The 17,216-nt window shown below is 36.6% G+C and overlaps 1 protein-coding gene across 5 annotated transcripts in view; it reads right to left on the reverse strand.

Moving 5' to 3' along the window:
* Positions 1–1,230: 1,230 nt before the first annotated feature.
* Positions 1,231–17,216, reverse strand: part of ANKS6 (ankyrin repeat and sterile alpha motif domain containing 6) — a 43,631-nt gene continuing 27,645 nt past the window's right edge. For 2 of the 5 annotated variants that reach the window (XM_061995500.1, XM_061995501.1), the window contains exons 11-17: positions 16,417–16,583; positions 13,761–13,950; positions 12,252–12,368; positions 10,337–10,404; positions 8,952–9,068; positions 8,026–8,122; positions 1,231–1,955 (exon numbers count right to left, since the gene is read on the reverse strand). In XM_061995500.1, the coding sequence (XP_061851484.1) occupies positions 1,906–1,955; positions 8,026–8,122; positions 8,952–9,068; positions 10,337–10,404; positions 12,252–12,368; positions 13,761–13,950; positions 16,417–16,583 (806 nt within the window). In that variant the 3' untranslated portion in view covers positions 1,231–1,905. Of the gene's footprint in view, positions 1,956–2,480; positions 2,676–4,859; positions 4,928–8,025; positions 8,123–8,951; positions 9,069–10,336; positions 10,405–12,251; positions 12,369–13,760; positions 13,951–16,416; positions 16,584–17,216 lie in introns of those variants that run through there. The other 3 variants (XR_009818654.1, XR_009818655.1, XR_009818656.1) reach the window with 3 other exon arrangements.

Here is a 17,216-nt window from a genome sequence, read left to right on the forward strand (position 1 = left end):
TGAGGGACAGTTGGGGCATCACTGCTTTCACTGGTGCTGTTAGCTCTGTCCCTACACACACTTCTATTCCTATATTTGCTTAACTCCACTAAAACCAGTTCAGTACGGAAATGCAGAATCTTTAGTTCCGTACAAAGTAATTACTTGAGATCGCTCCTCTGCATTTGAGCTGTAAGATCTTGAATTTACCTGCATTAGTACTCCTAGACTCAGGCTCAATTCAACCAGTGGTAAAGTTACATATTTGTGAGTCTTCAGAAAGACAAATATAATGATGATACCAGACTCCAGAGATTTCTCATTTGTAGATCCCTCCTCATTTACAGACCCCTGCTCAGATTCTTACCTCTCATCATTCATAGACAGACTCCCTGCCCCACAATCTCCATCCTCATTTACTATTTCATTCAAGCATGATTTGGACTTTGAACTAAGTGATGAATGGTGAGAGAATTGCAAGCAAACAGTTAAAAGTATTTAAAAATGCCAGTACCCACTTACCTATTGTGCAGACATCTGTGAGCAGGAGGCCTTTGAAATCAGCATGAGAAGCAGTGGAAGGAAGGAGCCTTAAGGTCATCTTATGGCAGCAAGATAGTTAGGTTTTGGCTATAGCCAGTGGGACCGAGCAGACAAATAACTTCAAAACACTTTCAACAGACTTTTGTTTCACTAACTGTAACATTAATACTGCAGTTAACACTACTCTGATACTCCTAAATATGATAATCAACTGAAAGGAGATCAGGCTAAACATGTATGACTATGTTCCTCGCCTCTCCATCCAAATTCTGCTAAACGTCATTCTGTATCACATGTTTAATGGGTAGGCAGGCAGTTCATTCTCTGTTAAGCTACATAAGGAGTGCTCTTTCACATCTTGGAGTGCAGGCATTAGGAGGAATGATCCCTTGTGCACCCTGTGACAAACTAACATTGGCTTTTTAAACTATAGAACCTGTCTTGAAGAGTGGTTTCCTGACACAGCTTTCGGTAACACTGTCAGAGGCTTCTGATGACCTGCATTTTCATTGCTCATCAAAAATTTGTGTTTACTAAGCAGAAAATATTTCCACTTATAATTACTATAGCTACTAGTCCTTTCAAAATTATCACAAAGACCAAGTTATAAAAATATATTTTAAGTATCTGCTAGTGTTACTGTTCAAAAAGACCCAGGCAATATTCATTTGTTTTATTCTCAAAACAATCAATCACCAATATAAAATATTTCAACATTATTTCTGTTTAAATATTGCTGTCAGATTACACATTTCTTTAAATAAAGTGCTGATTTTGCAAAAAGGTATTTCATATTTACTTTTACTGCTGTTCTTATCTCTTAATATTGAATAGCTAAAAGTGTACTTTGGTTAATGAAGGAATGCCGCATTACTTTTCCTTTACATTTGTTCTTATGAAACCATTACATTTTCAATTGGACTCCTTTATCTGTATCCACTCAATAGAGGTATATGCAGTTTATATAGTTCTCCATGTAGAAACTCTCATCATTCGTGGTGGTTTTTGCATCCCTTTTTCCATACTTTTGTTGGTCTTGACTGTGGCCACGTAGGCCTCCTATCAGTTCTTCATCTATGGGCAAGAGTAGAACATAAGTCTGAATCATCTTCTTGTATGGTCATTCATTCTTCCTGCTCTTTGCTCTTCTCAAATCCAGACCATTGACATCCTGGACAATTCAACACTTAGGGTGATCTATAAAAGCAATCTCTTTACTATTTTCTTTCTTTGTGGGCTATTCATTTTAAGCACAGTACTGCAGAAAGTCCTACATAGATGTAGTTAGGACTAAGTTTTCAAATTTTCATTCGTACACTTGGATTTATTCAGCCAGATGCCAAACTTCACCATAAGTAAATAAATCTTTTTTTTTTCCAGTAGCTACCTTTTAGGAGAAACAGCTTCTTGTGGTTTTATAGAGCAGCCAGGTGCTGTAAAGGGGAAAAAAAAAAAAAAGAATCTGAAAAACTGCAATCAGCAAGATTCACAGCTTTAAAACAGACAATAATTCCACAACTAGTAGGAACAGGCTCACATTTCCCGATATCATTGTTAAACCAGAATTAACAATTTGACTCTGTAATTCATTTTACTCATCTTGAATCCTCTTCTGTATACAGTAGGTATGAAAAGTCAAAGTTCCATGTGGAAAGATCATCTACTGCCTTTCCACTCTCTTTTCAAAATGTCTAACTTTCCAGTGACTCCCTGAATCCTGTTTGATTTTGACTTGCAAGCCCATACTAGCTTTGCTCCTATTTTCACTTCTCACTCTACAATCTCTGCAAGTCTCTCCTCTGGATAATTTGGATATTTTTGACTCTGAATCCAGAGGTGGGAAACAATACACAAACAACTCCTCACTCTGTTCCACTTTATTCTGTCCTGTCTTTTAAAATACCTATATAGGAATCTGCAGATAGATATATCTAAGTATGTATCCATATGCAACATACTATCATATGTAAAGAGAAACTGGAAGACCAGAATTTCCTCAGACTCAGAGACTGAATGGCATTTTCTTTCCATCGTACACATAGTTAATCTTCATTTAACTTGTATCTGGAGAATATTCATTTTCCTTTGATATCTGAACCTTCCTTTTGATCAGTGCCCCTGATAGATGTTGGAGTGTTCTCTTTTCTTTTCACCTGTTGTAAAAAAAGTGTGACGTTTAGGCGAGGGAGAGCAGCCAGATGTCTGTACCAAGTGATGAGGCTCAGCTTTTTCTTTCAAGTATTTCAATCCATTTGATATTAGAATATAAACTAAGGTGATTAGCAGTTAGCTTTACCTCTAACAAATCTCTGCTACATCTTTTTTCCATAATGAGGTTAAGAAACACCTCAGGAGAAAAAGAAAACTATGTCCTTCAGAATATAAACCTTGGATACTGTCTTGCTTTTTTCATGTTGTTCTTGTAGAAACAGCAAATTCTTTTACAAGCCCCAGACTTGGGCTGGGGAACTCCTCAACTGTTTCCATTTTTTATTGCAGATCTAAAATATAATGCTTCCTTACTTAAGTATATGGGATTTTATTTCTACTCTTCTGTAAGACATAATTTCAGTTGTTTTACTCCTTTGTTGTCCATAGAGTTTCAGAGAATCTACATGATTTTTACTTTTTTTTTTCTTCTGATTTGGCAAGTCTGTGTTGAGATTCACTCACTCTCCTCACTGTCATTTCTTTCAATTAGGCTGCAGACCACTGCCAGATCTGTTCAACCCCTTAATTATCCGCTTGATGACTGCATGAATTTTGATACAAATCCCACTGCCCACTCCAAAAATCCCAAACCCTAAACAATTAGTTCTATAATTAGGCATTCAAAAAGTCTGATTCACCTTTTTACTAGAATTCTATAAGCAAAAATGCCACATCAAACTACAAACATAAACATTTCCTGGGGTGTTATAAGATCTTAAATCCAGTTTCCTCAGAAATCTGGATTTTGTGCTGCCACTTGCCGTTTCATTAAGTTGGAGTCCAGATAGAAGAGAAGCATTTTCTTCCTCAGAGTAGTCACCTTGCCTCATGCCTCCATGGGCTATTCATCTGCTCTAAATTTAAATTGTGAAGGAGCAAGACAGTTCTCTGTTTGTTTGACACAATTCACTGGGTTATAAAAAAGCTGTATCTTCATAGTAGCTTCTCTTATCAGGACAGGATGATAAGCAAGCATTGGCAATTTTCCAAGCCATATTTTTTTGCACTGAAAACTACCAAAGTGTCAAAAAACCCCTGTAAGATTCACTCTTTGAATGAATTAATTTCAGAAGAATTTTCTTAAGGTCATCAATTCATTTCCTTCAAAAAAGGGAGACAAAGGCAGTGCAAGTATTCTTTGCCTATTCAGAATAGCCATAAAAACTATGGTGTCACTTAACCTAATGGCTTACAGGTCCAGTAACCACCGAATAACTTCTGCTGCAGTTAAGGTCATCTACCTTATGCAATTCAAGCAAGGATTGTGATATGGAGCTCCCACAGCCTAACCTAGTATCACTGGCATTGAGTGGCAAAGAAGCAGTCTTGATATCCTTCTGACAGAGAATAAATGCATGTCAAAGCCCTTTTTCTGCAAAGCAGAATCAACCAGAAGCTAGCTGAAGATTTAAGCCAGCAATTCATTTTAAACTGACAAAAAAAACCTATCAAGAAGATACTGCAGTATCTTTCCTAAATAAGCCTGTTGTGTGAAATCAGTTATGCCACCTAACCTCTACTGATGATCTTGCTTTTACTTTTTCTGCCTCTTGTTGTTTTCCTTCTACTGCATTCTTTAAAAGTGTAAGTGTAGATAATCACTGCATTTCTCTTTTCCATTCTAAAAACACTCATCCAGATTCGATGAGCAGCAACTCAGCAACTTCTAACTCAGTCGCAGTAAGGGAGGAACTGTGCCTGGGCAATGTGGATTGGGCCATTTAGGGGGGAACTGAAGCTAGGTGGGCATTGGAGCTATGGATGGGGAAAGGTGTAGAAGCTGTAGACATCAGCAGACATGGTGACAGCAGTCAGTCTACAGATCTCCCACAATTATAAATAAGCCACATTTCCAGAAAGTGAAGATTTACTTACTTTTCCCCTGTCTTTTTATTTCAGAGTCTGATGGATATACTCTAATCATATTTCATTATCTTCTTTACACCCCTATAAGCTGGAAACTTCATAAAAAACAGAGCTACACTAGCAGCTCCTCTGTTTCAGATGCTGAGTTTTTAAAACGACTAGAAATATTGAGGAAGTCACAATGATAGGTGTGACAACAATGATTAGACTGCAACAAGCTAGAGAAGTATGTTCACATCAGAAAAACTAAATGTATTCACCATGAAAAAGCTTGGGAAGGTTCCCATTTCAGAAGCCTTCTTTATGGGGCAGTCCAAGGTATCTTAACCTGAGGTATTGATAGAAAAGGTTATGAAACAAATACACAAATTAAATAATAACAAATTGCTTAGTGAGATGTCCTAGAGGAACACAAGGATTAAGCAGCTGAACTGCTGAGTACAGAGCACAGGTTCTTGTTTAAATTGCCATGGAACTCAGAAGTGATAAAAATTATGCTAATTTTTTTTAATGGTTCAAGAGGAGATCCAGGGAAACATAGATAAGTGAGATGGCCAGCAGTGCCAGGCAGATTAGCATAAACTATAAGAAAAAATCTGAAATTATGTGGAAAACAGTCAATCAAAAGAGGATTTGAAAAGTCTTGCTTCACCAACCTACTGGAATTCCTTGAAGGTGCCAACAGTCTTGTAGATAAAAAGAGATCTCCTTGGTGCCTGGATCTTTACAAGACACTTTATAAGGTCTGAGACCAGGTCTTAATACAGAATCCACAGGATAAAAAGATAATTTCTTCTGTGGGTAAATAACTGGTTAGGAAGGCAGAGGACAGAAGGTGGGAGTAAATGGTAATTTTTTTTCCACAGTAGAGACTCACCACTAGTACTCCACAGGGATGAGGACACTTCATAGCATGAGGACTTGAGATATTGAATATAGGATTTTGAAAAGGCATATAGAATGAAGTGACAAACTTTCACTAAGTTATCCATGTAAATAAAAAGAGAGGGAAATGGAAGACTGGCAAAAGGACTTCATGAGATTATCAGTGCCTAAACAATAAGATGGCAGACAAAATTTGATGAAGATAGATATCAAGTGATATGAAGTAATATGAAGTAAGACATATGAAAAAAACAATGCACGAGCAGTTATAGAAAATGACAGGCTCTGAGCTTAAACTCATTAGATGAGCTGGGTTATAAGAGGTAGTTCCAATTAATGCCCATTCCATCTTCAGTTATGGCCAAAACAGCTAAATACTAGAAAGAACTAGGAAAAGACAAGAGAACACAACTAAAAAGCAAACATCTTTTGGACATGTGTAAATCCATGGTATGCCTACACCTTGAATATTGCACGCTAGGCTGGTATCTCCATGTCAGGAATGATATAGTAGAAAAGGAATAGAGGTCAGAAAAACTATGGTACAGGGAATGATTAAGCCACTTATAAGTTTTCTGTCTGGAAAGAAAACATGCCTGAGCAAGAGTATCACATATATCAGGAAAATAACCAGTGGCATGGAGGCAGTGAAGTGTGAACAGTTGTCCACTGTATCTTCTGATCCAGTAGGATGAAGCAAAAGTAGTCAAGACATGGCAAATTCATAGCAAATGAAAGAAAGCAGCTCTTGACACCAATGTCAAGTGAGACCAGATGAAAAACCTCAGCACAACTGCATCGACCTTGCATGTGACTTGTACAGTTGTTCCTATGCTCTAAAATATTACACATTCCTGGAAATTATTTCAAGTTAGAGAGGCTGCATAAGAGTCCCACTGCTACTTTTTACATTAAAAAGAAGCTTACCTGGTGAAGAAACTTCTAATATCTACATGTTCTCTTCCTCTTCCTCCTCTGCTAGTGCTTCTATTGCTGTTTCATAGCCAAATCTATTTCATGGGGCTCTAACACACAAGAACCCAAAAGACAGATTTCTGATGCCAGCTTCCTTGCAGCATCTTGTCAACTGGTCAACAGGAGCAACTCTTGCTTCTATTTGTTCAAAAGGATGTTCTCCCCAACTCTGTGGCACCATTACCATCTTTGGCTGCCTCCAAGACACTTCTAAACTCAGTGGCTAGTCACAGCAAGTTGCTTGGAGTTGCTTACACTGGTATGCTGCTTCAGTTCTTGAGTAATCCTAGTTCATTGCACCATGTTACCAAATCATACATAGCACCTTTTGCTCACCTAGTAGTACCTACAAAAGAAGCTCTTCAAGTGTGGGATATTATCAAGGAACATCCAGAAGTCCCTGCACATGCTGACTACTCTAAGAATGGTAAGTCAGCTGCAAAATGCATATAGTGGCTGATACAGAATACAGAAAGTAGCTCACACTCACTGACTACCCCAACAATGCCCAGTTTTCTCAAAGACAGCAGTAGGACTACCGTTAGCACCTGTTTTCACATATCTAGTGATATCCAGCTGTCTGAGATTGGAATAACCAGGATTTGATCATTACATAGGCCTCCTAAAGCATACAATACCCAAAATATTATTTAATATAACCACTAAACAAATGTAGTGATTCTCTGTGTGGACGGATGCAGCAAAATAAGCAACTGAAGGAGAGTTAAGAGGCACTGTAACATGGTGAATTTCTCAAGGTCATTCAATGGCTTTTGTGTTCATCCTAAAAAAATGGGATTCAGAAACACACACGAGGTTTTGCCCCATACCTTTAACCTTGAGTAACAGATGCATATCTGGCTTTGGCTCAGGTGGCTAGCAGGACAGAGACTTGCAACTTTTTTATCTATAGGGGATTGTAGTGAATGGATTCATTTTTTACAGGTCAGCAGTATCTTTCTGTACATTTTGATTATAGACAGCACATTTTAAAAGGCTTCACCAATGGCTAGCAGTTAACATTGGTGGTTGGAAGGGAGAAGAAATCAACAACAATCACGTAGAAATATTACCTATACAAAATAACTAAAGACATATATATATGAATACATAATTAACATAGCTATCTAAGCCAGTATACTAGATTGGAAACCTTGAGTATGTCTAATCTACTTGATCACACTCAAGAAAATTGCCTCCTATAAAGAGTATTCAAAAGTAAATTATGCATCATACAGAAATGCATGTCCCACTGTTGCTAAATATGCACACTATATATATAGTATACTCTATACTGTAGCTTGCTACACTTAACATCCATTTTCTGTGTTTAGCAATGCATAACAAAAAATCTTATTTCAGATAGCACTAAAGTGTCTAAAAACCTTACAGGTATCTACCTTTTTTAACTTGAAATCTTCTCTACAGTCTCATCAAAAGACAGAGATATGCATCAATCATTAACCCAGAAAGCAGTTAACTGTCTTGTTTGTCACATTCTGTCTTCTAGCCAGTATTAACTGAAAGTATCCATATATTTTTCAGTTAATTTCAGGTGCTACTTACACTGGGAATGACCTGGAGGTCGTGTGTTACTAACACTGCTCTCAAAGGAAGAGTGGAAGTTGTGTATAGTTTCTTGTAAAATCTGTCTCTCTCGTCCCTGTAGAAGCACAATGAATGAAAACAACATCATCTTAAATTGCTGTTAAAAAAATGAATTTACTAACAGTTAAAAAAAAAAGTGTAAATATGCATGCCTGTGGCCAGAGAGTCACAGTGTACTATAAGAAATAACATCAAACCTTTACCCTCTCAGATATGTAGAAAATATTTTCCTGAAATTACCAGACAGCAATTGAAACATTTTCATTATTATCTTACTAGCTTTATAGGATGGAATACTATCTCTCATTTTTAGTCTCATCACTTATTGTGGTTGAGACCTCAGAACTGAAAAGGTAGCTGAGAAGTGTCAGCAAGCCTAATTAAGGAGATGCTCCAGTTCATAATCCCTCTGACAAGAACATTGAAAATTTCTTTATGTCATTATATAATTAAAAGGCTGTAAATGTGTGAGGAATGAGAAAAGTTCTATTTACCTAATCATGGAGAAACTATAAACTGTTAGGTAAAACAAAGGAGGGCTTTCCTTTTACATTATCTTCTCTAGCTGGACTATGGTTGCCAGGTGATTTGTTTTAGGATCCCTGGAATCAATATTCAGTAACTTCAATATTGCCAATTTTTACGTTACCACTAGCTTCTAATATAATTTCCAGTAATATGTGAAAGAATTGTATAATTACTGAACAGGGAATACCACCAAGAAAGATATTTTTCAATAATCAAACACATTAAACACTTTCTTTGGAAAACACTCATTTGGCTTTTCTAACTAACATCTCGAACTGAATTTTTAAATAGATTTTGAGTTAACAATATAAGCAAATCTTTAACTAATTTACTAAGTACAGTAATTCAAAACGTACCTTTCCTGCATTCAGTTCAGAAATAGCTGCCAAAATTTGCTGCCTTGATCCATCAGTTTTAATACCAAGCTCTTTCAGATCACCATCAGTAAGTGTAAGGAAGGCTTCCATATCCACCTGCATATGATCATAAAAAAAGGACCAGAAATTTACCCTAGGCAAAGTTTCACTACTACAGGTTAAGAGAGTTTGGGGTTTTTTTATTGCACAGTCACTGTAAATATTGTGCACATAGAAATTTCTAATGAACTACCAGCACCAAATGACACCCACTTTATCACTCTGGTGTCAGGTTTTAAATCTGCTGTTAATAATTAATTACAATAGTCTATTTAAAACATGAAAGAGCTCTGAATTTCCAGACAAGCTCTATCAATAAAAAAGATATACTCTGCAGAAAAATTCCTCTACTTACAGTAGTAGATAGCAGACTTTTCCTGCCACCCTCCTCCCACTAAAGTACTTTTGGAATTTCAAAATATTGTGTGCATTTTTTCAGAGTCTACTGAGGAGAACTTAGCATTTGCTCATATATCAGCTCTTCTTATATCACCACACCCATAAGGCTGTGATAAGAACAAATACTAGATGATCCCTAGAGTTTCCCTCCAATCACTACCCTTCTGTGATTCTGTGAAATGTCTCTGCCACACATGGAGAATATTAATTTCTACAAAATGCTCCCTTACCTATCACGAAGGGGAACAATAGTAAGTCCAGTGTATTGTGATGCACCTAAACAATCTGGGTTTGTGGTGCTGAACCCTGAACTCTGCAGCAATGTCAATTTATTTTATGGCCATTCACTTTCCTCTGCCTTTGGCCAAAGTCCTCACATGGGACACTGTCTTAAACATTGTAATGAACTAATTTTACTTATTTTCAGCAATGTTTTCTTTCATTGTGTCTTTAAAGCAAGTCACAGTAACAGGTCTCTTCTACAATGATTCTTATGTTCCCCAATTTAATGCTCCTGTCACTTATTCACAGAAGATAAAAAAGAGACAGCAATGACTCATACTCTGTTGTTCTCCATCTGCAAACAAGGTTCCAGCTGTGATTCAGGGATGATAAAGCACATCCTATAAACTCTTTGGCCACATTGGATATAGACATAGATACAAAAAGCACAGTGTAAAAACAGGGACAGGGGAAAAGTCTGAAGCACCTATGTATGTAACAATTGTAGACTCAGTGTAAAAAGCACTAATATCTGCAGTATCCTGGAGAATGCCACAAATACTGCTCGGTCCATGTTTGAAGGTTCTCTCTGCAATCAGAATTGGCTGTGGAACTTTAAATTTGAGATTCTGGATCACAATTCTGATGCAATGTGTCACACTCTTATTAAAACAGTAAAAACTCAATCTTTTAAAAATATATACCTCTTGTTCCTCAAAAATAGGCTGATATTTCTCAAGTGACAATTTTTTAAGGATGCCAGTCAGCTCATCTGTAATAACAGAAAAGAAAAAGAAAACATAAACCCCATGGATCAGGAAATATTTTAGTGATCACGGCATTGTTAAATGATGAAAATGTATACTAAAACGTATATTCCATAGAGATATATAACAAAAACCCAATCACATTTACTCTGCATCAGAAATTAAAATATTGGTTTATTGTGTTCTCACCTACTTCCATTTATTTTAATTCCATCTAGTCTTACCTTGAGAAGATAAAATCTGTTGTATTGCCCACTCTTCCTTACTAAAAGGATTTAAAAAAAATCAAACTGCTAAGGAAAACTTAGACATTTTGATGCCTAAAACACAGGTTCTTGACCCCAGATAGCTGACACATATCATGCAGGTAAGACAACAAATCTCCTCAAGAGGACAATGAACTGGCCTATTTCCATGTCATGATCTAGGAAGTCCAAATGTAGAGCAAGCAACCACTCAGTTGCTGATTCAAAATGCTGATCAAACAAGGGTATATCTGAATCCCTTCTCTCTCAGTGCCTGACATCCGGGCATCCTGAACATAGACAGCTGATGCCCAGATAGAGATGAAACCTGGACAGAGTCTACATTTCAGAAGCTTCAAAGTCTAACAGCTCAGGATACTGGGTTTGCTCTCAAGGTCTAAGGAAATGAAAAGTTGGAGGATCTGACAGTGACTCTTTCCATGCAATTAGTATGTGGTGAGCCAGTTAAAAAGTTTAAGTGCAGTTTTGAATTAACCTGTCATTACCTCTCTTAATTACACACTACCTCTCTCAACTAAGAATTATGCTTATTTTTTGTTTTGCTGTAACGAGTGACTAATTTTGTTTTCCCCAGAAGTACCAAAGTGGTCAGCTAAACTAGGTAGTCAAAGTCAAAATGAAGAACATGAATGACTACATTACACAATCAAACTATATTTAATAGTCCCCATACAAACTCACTTTCATTGTAAAGACGTTACTATTCCATTCCCAAATATATATATTTATTTATTTCATTTCTTTGTCTTTTGACACAAAACACAAAAGAGAATCTCACTCTCTAAGCTTCTCAAAAGACATGAAGTATCTTGAGATAGATACCCTTCTCTATGACACCACTCTGGAAGCCTCCTTCTTACATAGAAGAGTCCAGAGAAAACAAAGTGAAAAATTCTAGCTGAGTCTTATTTTCTGCTAGGGTTTTGGTGTTTTACCTCAAGACATATTAATTTGGTACACTTCACAAAATTTGTAGAGGTTGGCATGATTTCAGTCTAAAAGTTTTAGTACCCTAACTAAGGTTAATCCACAGGAAAAGGCAAGCAGCTTTAAAAATACAGTACAAGAACCTTTCCATGTAGTTTGATGAAAAATGTCATCTTGAAGAAATAAAATAAAAGCTTCACTAGAAGCCTTTAGATATATTATGAATCTTGGGGGGTTTTTTTTAGGTTGTTGGCCTTCTCATTTTTCATCACACTGGTGTGCTTAAATTATAGTTGTGATAGGAATCATAGAATCAATTCTATGGGAAGAAATTTTCACCATCTCTGAGTCCAGAGACTTGATGTAATATACAACTAACACATATAACACTTTTCACGCACAATGTTTTCAACTGTAGGCTTTTTGTGTTTTCTTTTCCTCTTTCCCTCTCCCAGGTCCTGAAAAAAAAACCTGAAACATCTTAATATTACCACTCTCGCACAACATATTGTTTCTCTTTTGCTTTTTCACTGTCTTTTTCTCTACTTTTATCTTGTCTCCTTACCAACATCTCTGCAGAAAGCAAAGTTCTCAGAGCACTTACTACTTCTGCTACATTAGTCCTTTTGTGCTACTCTGTAGTAGTAGGGTAAGATTACCTTTCTCCATGTTTTCAGAGCCTCCTTTTACTCTCACATGGTTTCGTCTTTCATGATTCTCTACATCACTGGTTTTCAGAATATGGACAAGCTGTTGATGGTCCACCAAGTGGTTACCTAAAAAGAAACCATTGCACAACTTTGAACCCTGTTGCCTACTGTTACTTCACTGTAATATTCAATGCAAATCAATTTTCTACGTCATATAACTTTACTTGAAAGAAAAAGAAAAGTTAACACTGCAGGCCTTCTGTACTTACTCTTCTGATTACTACTGTGCCTATGAGCATTTTGTACCGTTGCTGCTGAATCACATCACAGTAAGAGAAGTCCTTGAATTAAAGGAGTGCTTAACCATGCAAGCTCACAAACTCAACCAACCCAGAACTACTCAGGCTTCTGACAACCTGTCCCTCTGCTAGAGAAAAGCCATTGTATCGTGGCACAAGCAGTGCAGTCACAAAACCTGGCTTTTCCAGGCAAGATCAGCATGGGTGATAACAAGGGGAATTCCCCAAGCTATCTGAAAGCAAGTTCTTTTCCATTTATATATTTCTGACAATTCTTACATTATCAACGCATTATAAAACGGCACTAAAATGTGAAAGGATTTTCTCCAGCAGTCAGTACAACACATTACAGCTATACCAACGCAAACAGAGAGAACATGGTCAAATACCACCTGTCTTTAGTGTCAAATGAAAGTACAGTGTTAACAACGACAAAGTTAACATAACTGAAAATAAATCAAAATCAATATGGACACTCAACCCAAAAGTAGTACAAAGTGCCTCTTGCAGAAACCAGATAAAAGGTACTTCCATCTCTTATTTAAAGAGTCATGTACATTTTTTCTTTTTATTTTTTGAGATAGTTACAGAAGAAAACAAATTAATTCACTTTTTCCATGCAGTAACATGACTTTTTAAAATATAACGTAATTCAGACGTGAAAGTTCAACTTAAAAGGCAGCAATCTTACTGGAAAAGTAATAACGTTATTGTCTTTTCTTATGACAAAGTTTAAAAAAAAAAAGTCAAAATAAGGCTATTTTTGCAATTAAAAAAAATACAATACAGCTCTTAAAAATCCTTTGCATGTAGCTACGATTTGCTATGAATCCAAACCGTACTTCTGGAGTGATGCGCTTCACTGTATTTATTTTAAAAAAACTTAATCTGGAGAAAGTGTATTTAATAAGCTCCCTCTAAACAGAAGGAATCACAGCTTTTGGGAGAGAAACAGGCAGTTACTGCAGGAGTTCCTGGTGTAACCTACTCTAGGAGGTTCTGCTCTGGCAGTGGGGTTGGACCGGATGAATTTTCAAGGTCCCTTCCAACTCTTAAGATACTGTGAATGCCAGTCTCACAGTAAGAAGCACCAGGATATTTTTTCTGTAAGAAAAAAGTTCTCTCTCATGCAGATACACACTAATCTAGTACAGTTATAGCTTTAAACACTTTGTACTCTTGATAAAAGAACCTCCTCTGATTACAGTGATCTACTCACCATCTTCTGTAATAGTACCACTGCTGGAACCATTGCTCTTGGCCTGTCTGTGAGATGAAGAGAGAGAAGATTCTGCGTTGTGGACCTTAGGAGACGGAGAGGGTGATGGGGAAGGTGTGAGAGTTGGTGACGTGCTTTTAGACGTTGATGAAGTCCCAGATGGAGGCCTTTTGTTCATCTCAAGTTTTTGCTGTAGTTAATGATACAATCAGTTCATTTTTTAAAAAAAAAAATGTTCACTTATATATGATGCTTCACTGTTACTTCAGTTGCACATCAGTTCTGTAGAGCACGTAGCCACAACTAGAAACTTCTGCTTTGATTCACATTAAAATAATTGCAGAAATACTGAGTTATTCCAAGTGACCAATTCATCACAAAAAAAGGTTTCTGAAGAGTAAAATTGCCATTTTTGCTTCAAATTTCCCTGTATTCTGTTATTGGCCAATTGTGGTTCAGAATGGTCTTCCCCCTGTAGCCCACTGTCTGCATTTATTTAAATTACATCAACCTACAAATTGTTACTTACTTTTCCCTTAAGGCTTGTACAATCCCAATGAATACCTTTTATGAAGCTGATCAGTGTTACATTGTTGCATTTTTAGATTGGTTATTTCCAAGATTAGTCAGCACAATCCTAATGGGAGGGCACAAGCATTTCCTCAATGGATACAGACCCTAAATTCTCAATGATTATGTTGTTGACTACAACAACAAAGTAGGCTTTTACAGCCAGTGTGGACCCATATGTGATTGTGTACTCGTAACAGACACCACTGTCCCAAAAATCACCTCAGATGTGTGATATATGAACACCTGTAGTGAGATCTTTATTGATTATATGCGTTCTTATTGGTGGATAGAGTGAAATTCATCTAAACATCTAAGCAAAGAGCACTCAAGTGCTGTTGCCTTTCCAGCATACTGGCATCATCTTTTCAATGGTGTGATAAACTGCCTTCCCATAAGATGATCTGCAGGGCATTGCACCTCACTGCTTCTTTATTCCCCAATGTCTTCTAATGTGAGGGGGAATAAGATTTAAACTTCTTAGTGGCAGGATTTTTTTAACAACACAGGGTCCAAGACTTGCAGCTCAAAGCTCACAGGGACAGGAATTACCTCTTAATGTGCTAACTAATACAACTGGAGAAATTTAAGATTATGAGAGGTACACAAGCAGCTCTTCTTGTGTGTTAAACTGCTGAGAGTTTCATTAAAAATATAATGTCAGATCATCTCTGAAAGAAAAAGCATTTGGTAGCTGTTTAGTAGAGGAGACTTTAACGAGGGAAGAAGATAATAAAGTAGTTTTATCTACAGGAAAGAAAAAGACAGATCATTTATAACACAGGGTATAGAAAGGGCGAAAAGATTATCATGTGCCAAAGAATCAGTATGAGTCCACAGCTTCTAGGAGTCCAGCAGAGTTATAAATTTTAGCTCCCAATCTCATCTTTGACAGCAACCAGTAGTCCCTTCAGAATCAGGACTGATAGATCAGGGACAAAGCGACTATTCTTGGAAACTGTTTTGGCATTGGTAGGCATATTCTTCTTTATCTGATTTTTTGTCCTCCAGAACTTTCAATTAAATCACTGAACAACTTTCTAACTTCATTTATCATTGACATTTTACTGATAAAATATATATATTGCTTACTGTTGACATATAAGATACCACAGAATGAAACAGCAAGTGTAATAATCTTATACTCTGGCCATTTTGCTTCTTTGGGCAAAGACTTCAAGAAGAAACTCACAAAAAGATGCAAAGAAAACAAAAAAAAAAAGCAAAATGAGTTGTTTCAAGATTATACAAGCAAAAAGTTGAGAAATTTTACTCTCATTGTCTTCTAACATTTTCAGAATACCACACATTAGAAATAAAACCCCAAATTACATGCTCTTTGAACCATAACATTCCCCTGTGTGAATAAGTCCATACATTTTGCAATAGTGAATCACATCTTCTGTTTATGATGCTGCTCTCTAACTTGTGTCAGCACATTTTGAAGATTTAAAACCTTAATCCTTAAAAAATTTGTACAAAGCAATTTTTAACTTTGAAGTACATACACAAAAATGGGCAGGTCATGAGGGTAAAGCTATTTCAGGGCATTGATAGCTAAGTCAGTGCAGATAATATGGTCTGCACTCAGGAGCAGAAACTGACTTTGGTGATGGCAATTTAATGTTCATATTGTTTAAAAATAACACCTCGTGGAGCAGACTGGATACATGTACATTGTTGCGGTTGACAGATCCTGGTGCTTTTAGAGGGAAACTAGTTACACCACTTCAGATTAAAGCTCAGGAATAACTAACATAAAACACTGGAATCAATCAGGGCCATAGAAAGAAATGAGAAACCAAAACAGAGAAACCAGTGAAAATCTACCCTAAAATCAACTATTATATTTACTATTTTTAAAATACAGTGAAATTAATAATAAAGCAAAATCAAGTTTTATTATTAGTTTTGATCTTTTGTAGACATGTAATTAAAAGGAATATTTATGGAGCTGAAAAGTTTCCACTACTGTAATAGGCATGTATTCATTTTAGGCTGTGATATTTATTAACTATGCATGAGTGAGACATGATCTGTTGAAATTATCCAGTTTGGAAGCACAAAAATTTACATTTCCCTGTACCTTTACATGTCCATTGCCAACAATTTGAGCACACTGCAAATCAGACAGAGTGGATGAAGGAGTTGACTGAACCGGACTATGCCGTTGGCTGGGTTTCTGCTCAGGTAAGCCTGCTGCTTTTCTTCTTTGGGCTGCAATCTGAGACAAAACATTATCTGCACTGCCACCTAAAAGAATAAAAATAAAATAAAAACAGAGTCAAGAAAATCAACATTTTAAAGTCTTTTTTAATTCTCAATTCACCTCTCTCCACCAACCACTTTCTTTTAAAAACTGACTAGGTGAAGTAAGAGAGAATTGTAACATTCAGACCTACTCAGTAGCTTTCAGGAAGGGGAACACCGCAGGAGAAGAAACAGACCATACTTGTCTATAAACACATTGAGCTGACTTTCATACTCTTGGATATAGGTCTTACAAGCTGCTTCAGCAATATTGCCCTTACAGCTGACAGACTGAATGCTTGAAGCTTTCTTTTTAATTGAAAACCAGTTTTTCTTTCAAATAAAAAGCTAGCAACGTAGTTAAGACACAGCTCTAGGAAACGTGTTGCAAACAACAAGCGTTCACCTGATCCATGAAGTGTGGACTCAATGAAATCAACATGTTCTTTCTGAGACAGGAGCTAAACTATGAGACTTCTGTAACAGAAAGCAGCCTTTTGTTTCCTTATGTAGGTGTCCAAAGTCCAATCCTGTTCCAACAAATGTATAGTTTTTGTTCATACAAGTTTTGCTTATATAGTAGGAGCCCTCAGAAAAGTTTTAGTATCTTCTACCATCATCAAAACACTATTTTTT

Source organism: Colius striatus, chromosome 4 (genome assembly GCF_028858725.1).
Source record: "Colius striatus isolate bColStr4 chromosome 4, bColStr4.1.hap1, whole genome shotgun sequence".
In the NCBI taxonomy this organism is placed as follows: Eukaryota; Metazoa; Chordata; class Aves; order Coliiformes; family Coliidae; genus Colius; species Colius striatus.